Genomic DNA, 20591 nt, shown 5'->3' with positions numbered 1-20591 from the left:
GTCAGGTGTGTTTTCACAGGCAGCCGGGACTCTGGTGATAACAGATCTCTCATGCTTCTGTGACAAAGTATGTGTTTTTCCTTTATGACCATTACAAAAAGCTGTATGCTTTTGTTAAGTTACTGCATCAGCAGTATCTCTGTCTCTTTGCACCACTCTCACTGGTGTGCATGCTCAGGGGGCTGGAGATGCCTGCTCGCTCATGCCATGTCCCACACCAGGGAGACTGCTCCTGAAACAGGGAAATCCTGTTACCTTGCTGGCAGCTGCTGAGAAGTGGCGACCTGATCATGAGGACGGTTTGGGGGCTTGTCCTGTACATAACAGATATTTTTTGAATCCTCCTGGGCTAAACTGTTGCCTGTAATTACAGAGATCAGGCTTGATGGCTGGGAAGGTCCCTTTCCAACCTTGTTTTTATAACCCCTGGATGCGCAGCTGGCAAAGCTGTGGATGCCTCTTGCGGGTTGGTCCCCAGGTTTGCATTTCTCCTGCCCTGTGCCTGTCACCACCACTCCTTTGTGTGGCCAGGCCTCGTTTACTGCCACTTGGTGCTGCGGGTAATCCCCTTAACTTGACTCTTCCGTACTCCTAATATCTCTCTGAGCAAGGCGAGATTGGTGCTTCCTCCCCACACCGGGGCTAGGCACAGCTTGAGGAGGAATAACGGAGGACAGTAGTGCAAATACACCCTTATTGCTTTTTCCCTTCTGAGAGCTGGCATAGCAAAGGGACAGAGAGGAGAAGTAATGTGCTTGAATGAAGGTGTCACATATTTCCCAGATTTCTGCGGTCCTTGTGGGACCTCTGCAGTGATCTGTGCCTGACAGGGCTGAGATATAATGAGGGTGATGGGAGGGATGGATTCCTTCTTCGTTCCTGGCCATGGTGGATTTATTAACCTTTCTGGCAGAAAGGCATGCATGGCCTTGCTTTTAATATTTTTTAAAAATGTTATGGGCACTACAAGTATTTATTGCTTTTGGATGGTATTTCCTCCCATGTGTGCTCACACGGTCTTTTACAAGATACAGGGTTTTTAATATGCATGTGCTTGATAGAATAACCAAATTCGTATTATTTCATTTCATTATTGCATTTTATATTTCTATTTATTTCAGCAAAGCTCTTGGTACATTACTCCTTTAGCAATTTAAAGAACACTTAGAACAATTGAGCCCTATATAATTTAGGCAAGGAACAAAAATCTGTAGAGGGAATTTTGTTAGATTTCTGTCTCATCAATGAATGATTTACAACAGTTTGTATCAAGGTCGTTTGATGAAAAGTGGCGTATTTGTTTTTCCATCAAATTGCCTGATCTGTACATTTCTATTCCAGTCCTCTTCACTCTGAAGTAAATTGTCATTTCCCTGTTTCACTTTCTTCTGTTTGCTCCCTTGCAGCAAAACTGAGGCCACAGTTCTCAGCCTTTGTGTTGAGACACGCAAACATCCAGCATCTCTCTCTGATAGGATATAACTGTATCAGTCAATGGATATTTATCTTCAGTAAAGTATATGATAGAGTGACATCTGTGAAATTATTATACAAAGCAGACAAGACAAGGCTGAGTATAAGAAATTTCAGATGGATAAGAAGCTGGTGGATGGAAGGTAACAAAACAAGAGGAGCTGAAATAGGAACTTTCTGGCTAAAGGAAAGTTTTTAATGAATTTCCTCAGCGCTGGTCTTAGCTCTGATCCTATTTCATGTTTTCATTAACGATGTTGGCACAAAAAGCTGAAGTATGTTAATGGAATTTGCTAGATGACCTTGAGGATTTCAGTAAAAGAAACAGGATGGAGTTTGGTAGTACAAAGTGCAAGATCATGCACTTGAGGCCCTGGTGATACAAGTTTCCTCTATAAACTGAATCCTTATCAGCTGAAAAAGGAGGAGCAGAAAGACCTCTGTATATTAGACAATAACTCGGTGAGTACAAATTACCAGAGTTACATGGCCCTCTAAAAGATAAATGCAACAGGAGGCTGTATCAGACAATACATTGCCTGTAGAGATAGGGAAGCATCATACAAGGCACCTGTGAGGCCTCGTGTGAAATCTGCCCAATTCTAGCCATGTACTGTGAAACGTCAAGTCCTGCAAGGACAGATGCGAAGGAAGGCGGCTCAAGATGATCAAAAAACAGAACCGACCTCAGGTGCATCCAGCATTTCTTACTCTTGCGAGTCCAGAAGCTGGTATGGAAAGGCAAAGTGTTGGAAAGCTTGGGGTGAAGTGGGTGGGGACGTGACATGGGAGGGATCTCGAGAGGTCCCAGTGCTACTCTGTAAGGTCAGCATGGCTGGCTTTTCCCTGCCAGCTTCCTTCCTCCCAGAACCGAGAGTTCAGGTTATGCTACAACCTTTGTGGCAGCGTGTCCTTGCCAGTTAAGTGATGCAGCCCTGGGAAAGAGAATAACACTTCCATTTCCCAAAGTCTAAGTGTGACCAAGGGGTTTTAGAGGACTGCAGCATGGTCACTTCTGGCTTGTCTCATTAGAAGAGACTATAAGAACTAGTTCAACTTAGTGAATTCAAGGCTAAGAGGTGTGATTGCTCTCTGTTCTCCAACTTAAATGCCTTTCCTCCTCCTCTGATGTTATATTTATAAAACCCTTTCATGCATTTGCAGTGTTAACTGAAGAACGACTGGATGCAAGTAGGCCAGGAACAGGTTTAGTCTGGGAATTAGAAACATGTTCCTAAACATGAGAAGCAACCTTTGGAATCTCTCTCCAGCAGCAGCAATGGAATAAAAAGATTTCAAAAGGGACTAGGTTGTCTTATGAAGGGGATGATAAAGTGCTGTTATCTGTGCTAGCAGAGAAGGGAACTCCAATGACCCTGGGAGCTTCCTTTTCCTGAATAAATCAGCAGACCATGCTTTCTGGGTGCTTGAGCATCTTTAGCTGTTATTGACTGCTGTGGATTTTCTTCACTGGCAAAGAGGCTGTTTATCTACCTGTTTAAATGTAGAGTAAGATGCCTAACTCTATGCACTGTGTTTGACAATTGCTTAAATCCTAATAGCAGCACACAGAAAGATCATATATTAGCTCTGAATGCTCACACTTATTCATATGCTGTTTGTTTTTTCTAAAATACTGGGATTAAAGCCGTGGGTAGCTGGATCATTTCATTAGTCGAGGCACTGTTCAGGACCCAGATTTGATACCTGTGAATGGAATTAATTTCTTCAGAGACATGTGGTTGTTACACTGTCCTCTCTGATTTCTGGAGATTCTATATTGAACGAAGTGTCACTGAAATAAATATTCATGAAGTTGCTCATTAATTCAGAGTGTAGTGATTCAGAGTGCTATAGACAGATTGAAAACCCTCTACAAAAAATCTTATATAAAAGGCAAAGCACATTCCCTGTATTCTGTCTTTGGTAGTCAGGAGAGTACAGGGGAGGAGGGGTATGACCTGAATGGCTAGGCCTGTACATTTGGTGACAGAGTGATCGTACGCTGTCCTGCAGAATCACTCAGTTGGGAAGGGGTCTTGGGAAGTCACTAGTCCAACTCCCTGCTCAGAGCAGGGTCAGCGCTGAATCCAGACTACGTTGCCCAGGCTCTGACCAGTTGGATCTTCCAAGCCTCCAAGGATAGAGAGACCAAAGCCTCTCTGGGCAACCTCTCCCATTGCTTACTTATCCTCATAGTGAAAGGTTTTTTTCCCATGTATCCAGTTTTAACCTCTCCTTTTTCAATTTATGACCGTTGTTTCTCCTTTTTCCATCAGGCACCTCAGCAAGAAGCCTGGCTCCATCTTCTCAGTAACCTCCTCTTAGGTACTGGAAGGTTGCTCTTTAGTCCCCCCCAATGTCTTAGACATGTCTTTGAAATACTGCAGTAATATCTGCATTCTCACAAATACAATCTACTATGTCAAGAAAAGAAGTCTCTGCTCTCCCATAATTTTCTTTTTGCAGCAGTAGGTCCTAAGCTCCATTTTCACTAAAGATTTTGAAGAGCTTATGGCAGCTTGATATGTAGAAAACTTGATTATTATTTTAATGGTTATTCATTACTTAATTCCAAAATGTGCTGCACATAGTAGATGCATGTAGAAAATCATTGGTCCTAGCTCTAAAAGCTTACAGTCTTTGAAAAAAAGGTCACCAATTTGCATGGTCCCAGGCCAATTCTCTTCATTCCTAAAGTATTTAGCATTTAAGGAGAAGGAAAAGATCATAAAGTCTTCACAAACTTGTTGGTTGTGGTACAGATGTAGCAGTAGATTTTTGAAGTCGTATCTTCTCTATATAGTACAAGACTAAAACAATGCCCTGTTCAAAAACTTCTCAATCATCTTATTCTTCTCATATACTATTGTAACCTTACACTGCTACTGAATTTGCCCTAGCTTCACTTCAAGGTAAATTAGAGCCTTTAAGCAGAAAAATTCTTTAAAATTTACGCATGCAGCATTTGTGTTACCACAGGTTTGCTCTCTTTCTTCTACTTTCCTGGATTACACTAAATCACTTCCTTTTAATGTTGTTTGATGTCAGAGAGTGAGTGATCTCTGAAGACTTTCTTTCTCATCTCACATTCTGTAATCAGATGTGGGACACTAGTGTGAGAAGCAGCCATGCAGTGCTGTAAAGTTTTCCTGAGGTTTTTCTGATAGTGGAGATACAGAACTTCAGTTTGGTACTTCAGAGACTATTTTGAAAAAAAATAAAATAAAAGCAATGTTTGTAAGTTTTAAACAGTAAAATGACTATTTTTATAAAAAGCCCTAAAGTTACAAATTCATTAAAAAGAATTTGAAACTGGTGACAGGGAATATCCCTCCTAACATGCAACAAAATGTGAGGTTTGGCATTTCTTTAGTGTTTCCTAGTGCCCAAACACCCCATTTCTGTTGACAGTAACAAACTGTGTCATCACAAGTAACTTCCTGAGCAACCACTGTTGCTTTCCAGAACTAGAAATATAATCCAAATTGTCCGACTCCAAGCCTTCTCCCATCTTATATATAGCAGCAAGGACAAACAAAATTATGGTAGAGTGTTTTTATAAGTGCCAGTTTGGAGATTTTTGTGCAATAATACAAAACTTCTTCAAAGTTTTTGTTTATCTTGGGAATGCGCCAACTCTAAAAACATACTTAGAAATCCTGACATGACTGGAATATATAATGGGTACAAAACACAATGAAGTGTAGGTAACTCCATAGTTACTTCTCACCCATTACAAAGTATTATGTCACTGGTTAGTTTTCAAAGTTGCCTGAATGCACCGGTTGCACTCTGCAAATGGATCTGTGCAGGCAAGTTCTTTGACTACTGGCATGGGATTCACCTTGCAGACTGAGACACTTATATGTAGAGCTCTCCAATGTAGACGTCTACAAGTTAGCTGGTATTGAAGCTTGTGCTGTGGTCAGTGTGCACAACGCAATGAGTTAGGGGCCTCTAGAGTGACACAGCTCAGGCTGGAGCTGGCATCTACCTTTGGTCATCTGCATCACTCTCCAGACACCACTGTGCTGAGTAGCTCCCTTTGGCTTTAGAGGGCGCTTAGACAGGTAGCCTATATGCAGATGCCTACGTTTAGATGTCTTACCCCAGGAGCAGTGTCCAGTCCCTTCACCTCTGAGCAGACATGTCCTGCACATCGAGCTGCACAATGTGTCCTCCTTTGGGATTGCAACGGAGGTAGTTTAACAACAGAAGCTTGTGGCATCAAGAAACAGCGGCCAGAGAAATAATGAGGCTTAACAAAAAAGTAATCATTTTCCACCTTAAAATGCAAAGTTTAGTTCTCTGAGTTACTCTACTGAAGTCGATGGCAAATTCATCTTTGATGTCAAGTACCTGACTGGCTATAGGATGTGACAGCCACTTTTATAGGCAAGCACAGTGTTCACCATCCCAGTTAACGCCAGGAAAGGAGCGGGTGCTTAGAGCCTCTGAAAAATCAGCCAATGAAGGCTTTTTCCTACATGCTGAATGGGCGACGTATGTAGTAAGAATGGATAAATGTTAGCTTCTTAATGGTGACTAGTGTCTTAATGACACTGCTTCAGTAAGTTTGTATAAACAAACCCATGACAACCTGAGAGAACAGCTAATGATATTAAGGTCACACACTTCTGTAAAGTAGGTCTTAGAATAATATTGCCATCACAGAGATCTATAATTGTGTGGCAGATGCTAAACTTAAGAAAAGTGTGTAGTGTATCATCTTCACAAAAGTTTATGGGCTAGCTTGTGTTTATCTGGCTCAGTGGATAAGCTCTATGCTGCTTTCTGCAGCCATATGGACATGCATATTGTTTATGCCCTGTTTGATAGCATTTTCTCTATAGTACTTTTGTTAGGAATAAGGAATATGCAGTCAGTTCTTGTGATGCCGGGCAGGTTATCTGTAAGTCAAGCACAGCACAGATGCAGAGACGCTCAGCACAGTAACGCTGGCAGACAGGAGCTGGTACATCTGCATTATGCTAGGATGACTTCATCACTTCTGATCGGCACTAGCCCAGAAACGTTACTTAGCTTTCTGCCTCCCCTACCATCCTCATTGTATGCTCTTATTCCCTAATTATTCATGTATTGCATTAGCTGTATTTTTGTTTCATCTGTTTATCCTCCTCTATTCACCATTACTTATACTGACTCTACTTTGCCTGAACAAGTGATTGCTGCTCAGCAGTTAACTCTGTTATTACCTCTAAGAAAATGGGCTTCTGGATAAAACTGGGAGGCATAAAGCCTTTATTCTCATAACACTGGGTCTTCTTAACCACTGCCTCTGTCAGCAGAAGCATACCACCAGGCTGGCTTTTGCTGGGTTTCTCAAGAACTTTCCATGGGAGGAGACTCATTTCCAGGATTAAAACTTGAAACTTCTTGTCACAACCTGGGCCATAAGCTGCATCAAATCTTTTTATTTTTCTTGCTCCCAGGGAGAACCAAAATCTGGATGCTCTTATGATGCACCTGGGATTTTCAGTCATTTAGGTTCTTCTTTCTTCTGACTGTTAGTGTCCTACAAAATATTCTCCAGTGACTCTCTCTTTTTTTTCTCCACCTCAAGTATTCCTCCATCCCTGCATCTGCTGCTATGAGTGTGCCGTTCTCCTTTTACGAAGCTCATCACTCTTAGTACATAAGGTCCTGACTAACTCCTTGAATGAAGAAGGGATAGCTTGCATTTTCCCTGCTCTGAGAGTGCTGTGCAAGCTCTCCTGTGTGCCGGCTGCTCCACGCAAGAGGAGGAGTGACAGCAAAGATGTCATTTATCCTTCTTCCCCAGGAGGCCCTGCAGGATGTTTTTGTTCTCAATTTGCAGTGATCCTTCATGTCTTTAGCAAATCTCCCTCAGCTGGGATGTCTGTTCCATGGTGATAGAGGAGGAAAAATGCCCTGCTTTGGGATCACCTCCACTAATATCAGTCTGCTCTTCTGAAATGAATTTCTAAATCAGAGCAATACTATGGAAGGATTAACGTAAGATTATAGTGTTTATATTAAAATACCTTATAACGTGAAAGAAATACATGTTCCTAGGTTATAACTAGAAACTCATTTTAACTGTTCTATTAATTAAAGGTTTTCTTTGCCTAATGCTAATGAAGAGACTGGATTTCATGCCACTGGGACTAGACCCTTTTGGGTTTCCAGTTGCTTTTTAATTCTATTGTAAATGGTAGCATTTCAAATACAGAGCTTCTCAAACTACAGGGAACGGGACAGTGATACACTGAGAGCTAAGCAGTGCTAATATCCCAGGGATTTTGTTTGCTAGCACAGCTTCTTGTGTGGGCTGCATGGCGGTTTCATGCTGGTGCTTATTTGGGCCCTTGCATGGATTACTTAGTCTGACCATCACCATGCTTAACACCTGACCAAAAATAAACCATCCCAAAGTGACAGCTTCAATAACCTATTGACTTCAGTGCATTATTCTCAAAAAGAGATTGTTTACTCCAGGAAAGTTATACATATATATATTTTTTTTTCCCGTCTCTTTTTTTTTGTTCCAGACTAGCTAGTGCCATGACTGGTGGACTGGTGCTGTTATAGAGATTGTTTGAAATGTAATCTAAATTGTTCGTACATATCTACATTTTTATAGACAGTCACAAGATGCATTGCCAAAACTATGCACTATGACTTTTCTTTCACTGACAACTGCCAGCTTCCCATGTAAATTTTTATGCAGGCGCACACACACACACACATATATATGTCATCTTGTGTTTTTTAATTCATTTGGAAGATTTTGTGTGAAACATCTTGTCATTGACATACCAGCACCTCTGCTTGGTTAGCCTTGAAGCCTTGAGTTAGCAATGGTGCTAGTCCTTTGAAATGAAGCCGAGAAGTCTCTGATGAGTCAGTTCTCTTTGTCAAACGGGATAACAGAAGTTAATAGTTAATTCTTTGCTGTGTATTTTTCACAGTGGGTAACTGTGGGGTTTAACATAGCCACATAAGCATGAGCATGCTTGAAGCAGGGAGGTCATGTACACAAAAGAGAACAAGTGCAGGTCTGTATTCAGACTGGCTCAAACATGTTCAGTAGCTCGCTGACTTGCCACTCTTTTACCAAACGGTGAAGAAAGGGGAGGCTGAAGGCCATCCTCAGTTTCATATTTTTATGAACTGCCTCTTGCCTTTGCTAGGAACTGACTCATCAGCCGTTCCGAGTGGGGCTGAAAACTGTGTTGAGAACTGAGAGCTCTAGAATGCTGCTATATTTAATCCATAACTGTCAACATTTGAAAACAATTTCCTGAGATAATTCTGATAATTTTCCAACTGAAGCAAATGTGCATAACCTATGTATTTTTATTTATATCTTTATTCTAGAGACACGACATACTTTTCCCTGATAGAAAAATCTGCGACATCAGTGCCATGAGTGCCACACAGCATCCCCCATTCCTCTTGGTAGCTTTGTAACAGTGTCATCTGGACAGTGCCCAGGATGAGATGGAAGAAGTCTAGATCTTCCAGCCTTAGATTGGTTAAGGGTAATGGAAAGTCATGAACAGAAGGTTAAACAGAAGACTATGAAGTGAAAATGTGGAGAGGGTAGCAGGACTCTTAGTTATCAGTGCCTCACAAACTAAGCATGTGTCAGGCTGCTGTTAAAGATTGCCTTCCAGATGAAAAAGCCACTCAGCCTTTGTCACGAGGACATAATACTCTGAAAGATGTACAGACCACAAGCAAATCAATCAGGACAGCAAAAAGGGATATAGAAGCCAGGTACTTGTGAGGAGGAACAGTAGCAGATTGGAAAAAGTTTCTTGCCCAGTCTGCATAAGGAAATCTGCATAAGTTATACAGAGACCCACTTTTCTCATTTCCCTGCATTTGCTTCATATGCTTGTTTATTGCACATTAAGTGCATTTACATATCCGGCAATGAAATGGAAATGATTGATGCAAAAGAGGTATTTTTGTTAATTGTTGTTGCCCTGAGTCATGCCAGAATGGGAATGCTAAAAGTGGGTGAAGAAAGACAGAACTATTATTAGTGGTATAAATAATTGTCAAGAGCAACTTTTAAACCTATCTGTTATCACATATCAACATCTAAAATTATCCCAAGATGGGAGAGGCAGCAACACAAGGACTAAAACAACATTACATCTCTGTTGGTGTAGGTGTTGGCAACTGTCTCTGAATCTTTGTCCATTTTTTCATTTCTGCTGCCTGGAGCCTCAGTAATTTTCTGTCTATTCTGTCAGTGCCTGCTGGATGTTGCAATAACAGTGTCTTAGGTTCAGAGGTTGTGGGCATTTGAGAGGGAGATACAATTTTTTGGCTGCTTTATCTGCACAGCACTAGTGAAATGTCCACTTTTTGTTCTGCTCGTTGGAAAGCAATTCTGAATGTGCTCTCATACATGCAAGGTAGGGGCCAAGGTGAGAAGAACATTGAATTTGAGAAAGGAAAGCTATACTTGGAGTGCTTGAAGACAGCGCTTTTCACAGTGGAGCTATTCTGCTGCAGAGCACATGAGAATATTTCTCATACTCCTAGTTTGCAGGAATAGTGAAGACGGATTTTAGAAATATCTGTCCATGAATGGTTGTGGGATCCTCTGTTTCCCTGTTGATGTGGACTGTGTAAGTAACGGAGGTAGATCAAAATAGCTGAAGTGCAGTTTGATCATGTGCGAGCAGCAGCCAAAAAACCCAACCCCCAAATTATTTAGGAAATATCATCCTTCAAAACATTGTCATTAGCCCAAGTCACACAACTTCCTATGCAAGCGATAATGAAAATATCTTGGTGTTCCCCAGTTCACATCCTTTCACCTGTAACCCTTCTGCTGTGAATTAATTTTTGAAACAGCTGTTTCCAGTACATAGTAGTTCAAGAAATGACCCTGCAACAGTGCACAGTCATTAGTTTGACCCTGTAACCTTATTCTGGAAAATATATTACAGATCCTGTAGATGGAGAACTCAGAATGAATAGAGACAAAATGTTCAGTCCCGTTTCCTTTTGATTCGTATGAACTGGGGGATATGTCTGCATTTTAGGGAACATTAAGGGACATGACTGTTTTTACAACAAATTAAAACTGAGGTTTCTGGAGAAGCTCTAGGGAGTCTTCAGTGACAGAATATAGATGATATCTGAAAAAGATTCACGTATTTTTAACAGCTTCTAGATTTTTCCTTCAACTAAAGTGAGCTCTTGTGTAAGATGGCCCTCACAAGTGCTGGCTTGTTTATAGGGTAGCTTGTATCCAGCATTGCTTACTTTCTTCATCCTCGTGTAGACTCAAGAAAGAATATTGAGATCTGAGCTTTCTGAAGAAATCTTAGGACTCATGATTTATTAATGTATTGTTTGCAGTCAGATGAGTCATGCAAACTCATGAGCTTATTTTTGTGCCATACTGTGCGTTAATTTTAGTCATGAATCTTCTGCTGGTTATTCTAGCTGACAGTAATCGTAGGTATTTTGGTTTTGTTTTATCATTATGATATCACCCTGTAATTTAGGTTAGTTGTTATTGAATAAAACATTTTTCAATAAAAAACTATTCAGTGAAACAGTGAAAGCCTGCTTTAAGCATACTCAGTTGCAGTGCATTTCAGATAGCCATAAATAGATGTATAAACTCTCAGTTCAGCAGCTTAAAAATGAATTGACAGTGTGAATTTTGCAGTTATTTGTTCTATTTCAAATCAATATTTCTTGGTGTTTCTTTTGTATTCCCTACAGGTGAGGTTGAATAATGGTAACCTTTATATCAACAAATGCTTTTATACTTCATGATTATAACTAATTTTGATCAAGTACTTGTCTAAAATTAAGTCATGTGAAAGGATTTTCATCCTCTCATTATCTTCACTCCAACCCATTTAATGATAGGGTGCTTCTTAAGTAGATCGCTCATGCCAGTCTTCCACATGGCATTATTTTTAGTGCTTGCAGCATCTCCATGGTATTGTTCGTGCTTCTCATATAGTCTGACCAAGTGCTATATGGATTATCATCTTGTATTTGCATGTCTCAATCCAAACAGAAATGGCAAGATTTATCTTGCCAAAGAGAAGTGGCAAAGAATGGTGACACAATGCAGTCCTTTCAGGGTCTGTTGAGCTTCTCAGTGCTGAGAGAAGATAGGATGTGTTGTATCAGTTCTCCATGTTGTCCTTTAGCTGTAGCCAATTTTTTTTCCCACTTTTTCTGATATTACTGCATGTTAGCATTTTCAAAGTAGAGGGGAGTACAGTTCAATTAATAGGTTTCTACATGAAGTAACTACCACTGAGCAGTTGAGAGGTCAAAGCAATTCCTTTTTCTGTTAGCTGCTTATTACCTTTCATTTTTCTCTCTTTGTCCCAATCTACCTGGTATTTTATTCACAGTACGTATCAAGCTTTAAGGTTTTTACTGTCTGACAAGTAGGCACTTTAACTGTCTATATTCCACTGGGAAAAGTGAAGGGGTGGTGGTGGTGGTGGCTGGTAATCATTTTATTGGAGAATAATAAAGTGAAATCCACTAAATCTGAAAACTGTGTTTAATGATGTGTTTCAGGAACTTCTATTACATTACAATGCTGAGGGATCCGGTGTCACGGTACTTGAGCGAGTGGAAACATGTCCAGAGAGGTGCGACATGGAAAACTTCCCTTCATATGTGCGATGGAAGAAGCCCAACACCAGATGAGCTTCCTACCTGTTACGAGGGAGAAGACTGGTCTGGAGTCGGTTTACAGGAATTCATGGATTGTAGCTACAACTTAGCCAACAACCGCCAGGTGCGCATGCTGGCAGACCTCAGCCTAGTGGGATGTTACAACTTGACTTTTATGAATGAGAGTGAAAGAAACATGATCCTTCTCCAAAGCGCCAAGAACAATCTGAAAAATATGGCCTTCTTTGGACTCACAGAATTTCAGAGGAAAACACAGTATCTCTTTGAGAGGACATTCAACCTGAAATTCATTTCCCCATTCACCCAGTTCAATGTTACGCGGGCCTCCAATGTGGACATAGATGAGGATGTGCGGCAACGGATAGAGGAGCTGAATTTCTTGGACATGCAGCTCTATGAATACGCAAAGGACCTCTTCTTGCAGCGCTTCCAGTACTCCAAGCAAGAGGAGCATCAGAAGAACCGGCTAAAGAGGCGAGAGGAGCGGAGGCTGCTGCGGGAGCAGAGAGCTCACCAGTGGTCAAAGGAAGAGGCAGCAGCAGCACAAGTTGCTGTTACTGAAGATTATAATAGTCAGGTCGCAAGATGGTGACACTCCTCCCTCTTGACTAGACAATGAGCAGATCAAAGAGGCTGATATTTTGTGCAACTTGGCTACCTGGAAATCAGCCAAGGAAGGCCTCCTGCTTTGGCAAAGGAGACAAAGTCTGACAACTACCCTTCTTTGTCTCAGTTTTTCTTTGTTTCTGTCAGTGAGGAGAATATTTTCTTTTCTCGATAGACATTAATCAGTGTTATTAAATGGCAGTAGAATAGATTCCTATCCAAACAGACTTCCTTCAAAACCCTAAGCTATGAGAATGGGTTGAAGAGAGAGCTATTTCCTTTGCATTAACAGATGTACCCTATACGGTCTGAGCTACCGAAACGTGTGCAGACATGAATCAAAACTGAAAAAAAACAATCTTTTTTGGTTCTTCTGTGATAGTTGGCTGCTGGCTTATTTCCTACTGTCCTTTGCAACTGTAGTGGCAAAGGACAACTGTAGTGGCATAGCTTTCCAGTGAAGGAAATGGAGAAAAACATATTGCCCTTCAAACTTATACATGCTGTGTTTTGATTAAGGAAAGAATTCGTTGAGGTGATTAAAAAATGCCTAGGAAATGTGTGGGATTGGTATGTTGCTTGTTCAGTTTTTTAGGACTGTAGTCAGGGACAGTTTGTAAGTGAAGAGATGGGGGATTTAGCTTATTCCTCCACAGATGTTAAGAGTACCAAACCTAGCCAGGTAGCAGCTGTCTCTCTGAGTGTGTGTGGCAAAGGGAAAGTCAGAGTGCAAAAACTGAGAAATGAGGTCCACAGTGCAGCTGGGCACACGTTGCAGAGATTATCTGGCTGCAGGCAATGAAATCAGCTTTCATTCACAAGAGGTGAAGAGGGGCCAAGCAAAGTATGGGAAAGAGGAAACAGAGATCAGGAAAAGCTTAAACATTAGTGTGACATTTTCCAGATTTGCCATAAAAGCCTGGAGATACAGCATCTGTGAAAGTAGGCAGGTTTATGATATTGTCTCTTAAAATATATTGATGCCAAGTGAATACAATTTAAATTGGTTTTCTCTCTAACTACGGTAGCGGCTAAAAAAAAGTCAGCTTTCATTTTTACAGCATAGATAATGGATATGTGAAAAGTCTTGATATTTATTACTCTGTATGAAGATTCTTTGTAAATGTATTGTTTTCATGAACACAGATATCTGTTCTGTTTTTCTTCCTTGTCTAGAAAAAGATTGGATGGGTTCTTCCTCCACATGTTACATTTTTGTGGCTAAACTGCACCTATTTATTCCAGAATTTTATGTTGGCTCTATTTGTAACGGTGGAATTTCAAAAAGAGAGTCCTGCGCATCATAGATCTTTTCAGAGAGTATTTTTCCTTCCTTTTCTAGCATAAATCTCAAGCATTAGGAGGGAACTTTTTAAAGTGCCTCAACATGGCTGCTAAACCGAGATGCTGAAAGTATGTTATTGCACGCATGAATGGCTTTTACCTTACAGATGTGTCAATTAGAGATATCAGAGTACCCAGTGTGGATGCACGTCACATTTCTTTTCAGAATTCAAGTTTTTTAGCCAGTCAGTAAAAATTTAATGTCTTACAGAAAAAGAGGATGATTTTGCAAATTTGTCCCTTCCTTTGTAAATCTCTAATTTTTTATGTGTGCTGTATCTTTTCTTTCTTCCAACAATGCAGTTGCTACTTATCTATGCACAGCATTATCGAAAAGATGATCCAGTGGTCCTGTTGGGAGTTCGTGCATACAAAAATTTATGGTAATATATCATAAAGGCTATTAAGAAGAAAAGAGGGCTAAAGGGATGCTTTATTATCAATGTAGTTCATTAACAATTTTCTAGTTTATGACTGATTATCAGTATGGTACTTTTTGGATAAGTAGCAATATTTTTTGGTCCCCAATGTCTGTTCCGTTACTGGATCACATGCATCTCCTCGCACCTCCGCACTGAGAAGGGAAAATGCAGGGATGCACACAGTTATTCTGGCTACCGCAGGAAGAACTAAGCAGCTCTCTGGACTCAACTGACTACTGATTAAATCCCCCTGGCTGGGAACAGGCGCTTAGGCACCTCACTCCCATATGGATGCCTATATTCAGACATTTAAATCGAAGCATTTACATTCCAAACCTGAATCCCACTCTGTGTGTCCTGAGTGCGGGAACAGCGAGGTCATTAAAGGACAGGCAAATTTGGATTAAGGAAGAAGAAAAACAAAGAAGTCAAGTCAGTCCCAGCCTGCCCTTTTTTTTTGTGAAGCATCCCTTTTTTTTTTCCTTCAAAGCCCAAGGAGGGTCCCTTTCCTCGCTTTTCTGCCTCTGTGCCCCACGGGCTGCCTCTCTGCACCGCTCGTAGCAACAGGGGCCTTGTTTTTCATTTTGGAAATGGAGTATTAACTTCTCAGGGCAGAGGAGGGAGAGATCAGAAATTGTTCCCTTCAGCCTCACCAGTTACTGTAAGTATCAGTTTCAGCTGTCTAAGCACACCAATAGCTCTCCAGACTCTTTCTGCTGCCTGACACAAAACAAAACTTAATGAGGAAAATCGAAGCGGTCTTTGGGCAGCTTACATTTGCTTTAATAGTTTGGCAATACCTTAATGCTATGCCTAACCTTTTAGTCAGTCATTTCCCAGGAGACACGATTAGGGTCCTGAAGAGCTGCTAATGTGCTGTAGCATCCATGTTAACAGGATTTGCTGCAACACTTGGGATTTAGTTAAAATTGAAGATTTTTTTTTCCAGAGCATGTGTAGCACAGACTGCTGTTCGTGCAGGAGTATTTCAGGGACTGAGAGCTCACCGTCCCTGGGGCTCATGGGGCTGGAGGCCCCCAGCAGCACCTTTGCAAGCTACGGCGGCAGACCCAGCAAGCTCACTATGCCAATGGTACTGTTGTTCTGAGCAGAATTTCCTGGCATGTCAAAATAAAGCAGTTTTGAAATACTTTCAAGCTGACTTCTTCTAAGACATGGGCTTACAGCTTTTTCCTCTCGGGCACCATGCCCAAACTAATGTAACGCAAAAGCAAAATAGAGGCCCTGGTTCATATCTCTGTTATTCCAGATTTTCATTGCTCTGACAGCACGGACTTCACTGTAATTACTCTGGCTTATGTAAGATCAGAGCTCAGTGTGTTCCTTTCAAAACCTTTGTGAGCAGCAATGCTATAGGATTTCTGTCCATCTTCCTGGCATTATTTTATTGCTTAAACAAGGCAATTTGGCTTTTGCTACTGTGGTGCTGAAACAAATCTCATTCTTTTGTAATGGAGATGTACTTACTAATCTCTCCCATCACATCCTCAGCGCTGGCTGCCTTTCCCAGTTATAATTTGCTGTAGGCTTGGAGCAGACAGAGAAACATGCTGTATTGTTAAAACTTGGGGCTCCTGTTCCTGATAATTTGATGTCTGGTCCAAGAACTCACACTATTGCCTATAGGGTCGTACGTTACTAAGAAATGAAAATTTGTCCTCTCTTCCCCTCTCCTCAGTGCTAACAATCAAATACTTTTTCACCGAGGGGGGAGAAAAAAATAGCCCCATAGTTTCTCATGTTTGGTGTTCTTCATGGCAGTTGTGGAAATGATGAGGCTGTAATAACCCTGCCAGGGCTTCCGCCCAATATGTGGTAGATACTTGCAGTTTGCGAAAAACAGAAATACGGAGCAAAAGAGCTAGCAGAAGTCAGATCCAGAGCCAAACTTCCTAGCTTCGGCATGTCTGTTCAGCAATACCAAAGAGGCCACATGACCTTTGAATGTGGAAATGTTTTGGAGCCGGTGCCCACTACCAACCAGGGTGGCTTTGTTTCCTACAAGTGCTGAAAGAGGCCCGAGTATCAATTGCTCTAAGTGAATGTGTGTTGACGGGGACCTCTCTTAAGTTGGCTTTCTTGTTAACATGTGCTTCTTTCTGCGCTGATGGGTTCTTGTTTCCCACATGCAGCCTGTCTTAGTACTGAGCACTGATGTTATGAAATAAGTCATCTCACTGACACTTTTTTCTCCATTGCTGTTCCCTGATTTACGTGGAATTTTTCTTTCTTTGCTCTGGGATATGGAATATCTGGTTTCCAGACTGATGCAGGTTGCCCTGTACAAGGCCCTGACAAGAAGAGTCATTACAATAAAATCATTCTGCTAGAATAGACTGCTGCATCCTCCCTACACATAGCAAAAGCATACTCAGAAAAGATACCCAGTTTGCATTAAAATACTTCTCTCACTTTGATTCTTGTATTATTTTCTGTGTTGTTATTTTGTGGAGAGAAATGGATTCTATAGCCTAAAATGTCCTTGGCTTTCTTCTCAGCCATCTCACTAGCTCTGTGGTTTGAAATAAACGTTGGAAATGAAAAGAAAAATGTCAGGAGTTCCCATCAGTTGCCGTATTTAAGATGAAAGGGTAAGTTAATAGACTGTAAATTATTTTATTCTTTAGCAATTTTCCTTCTGTTTGTGCAATAATGTGTGTGAACTCTGCTACTAAGAGATTGTATCGTGAGTAACCATATCTACTTTTATTCCTAATTAAAAGATAGTTCGTAGACATAGGGATTTTCATTGATGTAAAGCACAATTTAATGAATTATTTAATGTGTTTAACCATTGTGATGTCAAAAGCAATTGTTTTCATATATTTATTTATTGGTGGTTTTCTGTAAAATGATACTCTTTATGAAAAATGTTAAAAATGAAGAAATTTTGTTGAATATTGTTGGGTCCATGAATTACTTATGAGCAACAAATAAACATTGATTGCATTTTTGAAACACTAAAGGTTCTCTCTTATCTACATTGCCATAAAAAGTGAATGGGAACACTTCTATTGGACTGGTTTTAAGCATTAGTAAAGCTCCACCATGCCCATAATTATGATTTTTTTCTAACAAACCAGTCATGGAGGCAAATATGTTGATATAATTTAGTATTTAATTATGTTGGGGCCCAATCCCTAATCTCATTATTCCAATTGACTTTAGTAGGCTTTAGCACAGATTGAATTAAGAAATGAGACTCGAGACTTGAATAGTTGCTAGCATTAATTCAAGGGACCCCAATGTCAGAATTTACATAATTAGAGTGAACTAAGACTTAAATATGCAAATAGTTAGTTGAAATAGTGCTAGTGAATTCACTGGACTTCATTTTTATTCCTGTGTCACTGATGACCGGACAGAACTGTCAGAATAATATAGTGAGCTTTTGTGGGGAAGGATATGAGAGTTTGCAGTTTGTTACCACACTGTTAGCCTACCATGCATGCCCTTACATCTTCTGTGAGGGCATGGACCTTGGGAGGAGCTGATTGTGTATTCAGCCATCCTAAACCATGTAAGTGGTTGAATACCATGAGTTAGGAGAGGGGTGGGAACATGGATGTGCATGGATAGGCTTGGGCAAGGAGGAAACATTGATCTCTCTCTTGCAGAGTAGCTTCTGTTCGGTCTGTTCCTTCAGAGAATACTTTGGGCCTCTGTTCATTCTATGACTATTTCAGCAGACCAAAACTTCCCCACACTTCTTTACTTCCAACAGCAAACCTTGTATACATGCTACATCCCTGGAGGTGAGTCTAGTTAAAGGGGGAGGATATGCTGCAGCAGATTAGGATAGACTGATGGTGACCTACCCCTTTTTGATCAAATTCAACTGACCTGTGCTAAGTCCTGTGGGAAACTGTATTAATGGTAAAGGCATAATATAGTCTGCATAAGAAATGATTCTTGGGACACAATGAAACCACCATTTGATGAGGGCAGCAGGAGAAAGGACATTCTCAGAGATTCAGGTTAGTTTTGGTTTCTAAATTTTTCTGACAGAACTTTAGACTAAAACAGCTACTATTTAAAAAGTAGCATGGTAAGGTGAGGCTGTTTGAGCCTATGGTGATCATTAGATTTTTGAAATGTATTTTTGTATCATTCCCCCAGTTTTATATTTTTCTAGCTCCATTCACTTCAACACTGAATTCATCTGTGCTTCTGACCTGCTCTTGAACTCTTTGAATATATGCATATGTATATGTATCTGGAGTCTTTAGGTATCAGAGGGCCTTATGACCAGGTTAAACATCATTAAGAAGTATGTATACTTATATATATGCATTGTAACAGGACTGTGTTAAACAAACACTTACAGTCCTTTTCAGTGTCATTCATGAAATCACCACTGTAAGCTTCTATTTTCATGCCCCCTGTACCTGTGTTAGGACATAATATTTTGGTGAAGCAAGATGCTCAGAGGACTATGTATGTAATCTCCAGATTCCCCTGGATTGTGGTGGTGGTGGTGATACCGCATTGCTCATTTGGTTGCTGATGCAAAATAAGCTTAGTTCCTGGGAGACAGATGACTGCCTCTGTAAAATCATCCTGTTGCATGAATCCAGACCCACAGAAGCTGTTGACTGAGTGAATATGAAGAGTGGATCCAAATGGTGAAGACTCAGTGGCATGGGGAGTTCATAATGCTAGGGAACAATTCAGTCTGCCAGCGAGAATCATTGAGCACCATTTACAACGCCCTGAAGTTGCCCCTGGCCTCTGGCTGCTGCTCCAGAAGGATGTAGGTCTCAGCATCGATCTTGTGTCATATATGTAAGCCCTGTGCAGATGCCAGTCTCCAAAATGACCCTTGAGACCTGAATTTAGGAACCCAGATTGCTCCAGCAGTGTTTGTACTATTGGAAGGCACCACTAGAGACAATCTAGCGGCAAGCTCGAGTGTCTGTCGTTGTCATTGCTTGTGAGCACAAGATTAAGTGCACTGCATGGCAGTGTGAGTGATGGAAAGGCAGAATGAATAGTGTCACGTCCAGGCCTTGCACTCTGCTGAAAGCAGTTAGGAAGCAGGGGCAGCAAGATGGAAAATGAAGTAAATGTCCGTGTTTCTGATAAATATTACTATATAGCAAAAGCAGAAAAGGATTTTACCACCAAAAGACAGATATTTTTTACACATACATGGTTACATTTCAAGAAATACATCAGAAAACTCTGCTGTAATGTGCAGTTTACAGCACAGTTAAAAGCAAGAGCAAGAATGAGCATTGCTGGACTATATTACGGATGGCTGGAGAAAGACTTTGATTTTTAAGATTTCATTCACATTCACTTCTGTTTTAGCCCCAGAGGTTATACAAGGTGTGACACCTCTCAGCATTTGCTAAGAAATTTGTATGTTCCTAAAATTCTGAATATGAGATTACACAATATAGAGGTAAGTAAAAGACTATTATAAATCTTACTGTTCTATAAAAGTGCAGAGTGCCGAAAAAATCTAATGGTGAGAATAAATAAGGCCTATCCTACTCAGACAAGAGTGTTAGTGCAGTATTTTGTCCACTGGGTAAAAAGCTTACCATGCCTCTGTGAAACGTATAGAATGAATTTTTTTTCCACAGAACTAGAGCTCAGGCAGCACCCAACCTTATCATGCAACTTCCAGCCCCTTACAGGCAGTGGAGACAAATAGACTTTCAGGACATAAGCATCTGGCCAGTTTTAGACATTTAAAAAGGCATAAGAAGAATGTGACCCCAGAAAAGTCTCTTTCCCCCCATTCTTTGTAAACACAGAAAAAAAAATCCTCCAATGTACGTTAGAGGAGGTAGAGCCTCAGCAATGCCAGAGGACAAGGGGACAGCACTTCGTTTTTGGAAAGACTGAGTCTGAAAAGGAAGCAAGACTTCCAAACAAATAGGTCTAGTGACATTTAGGATGCAATGGAGCTCAGAGGGGGAGAAGTCAAGGACTGAGAGAGCTGATTTGGGAACCCGCTGTACAAAGATGCTAATCAAAACCAGTGAAATGGGTGAGGAAGCCAAGAAATAGGAAAGAAGAAGCGGGGAG

The 20591-nt window shown here is 40.8% G+C and overlaps 1 protein-coding gene across 1 annotated transcript in view; it reads left to right on the top strand.

The window, feature by feature from the left end:
* HS6ST3 (heparan sulfate 6-O-sulfotransferase 3) overlaps positions 1 to 17517 on the top strand; it is a 329107-nt gene extending 311590 nt beyond the window's left edge. Inside the window, exon 2 of the mRNA XM_026119450.2 lies at positions 12040 to 17517. Coding sequence (XP_025975235.2) covers positions 12040 to 12751 — 712 coding nt within the window. The 3' untranslated portion in view covers positions 12752 to 17517. The remainder of the gene's footprint in view (positions 1 to 12039) is intronic.
* Positions 17518 to 20591: the final 3074 nt, after the last annotated feature.

This window comes from Dromaius novaehollandiae, chromosome 1 (genome assembly GCF_036370855.1).
Source record: "Dromaius novaehollandiae isolate bDroNov1 chromosome 1, bDroNov1.hap1, whole genome shotgun sequence".
Lineage (NCBI taxonomy): Eukaryota > Metazoa > Chordata > Aves > Casuariiformes > Dromaiidae > Dromaius > Dromaius novaehollandiae.
Note: the sequence above shows the minus strand (reverse complement) of the source record. Positions and strands in the feature narration are given on the sequence as shown.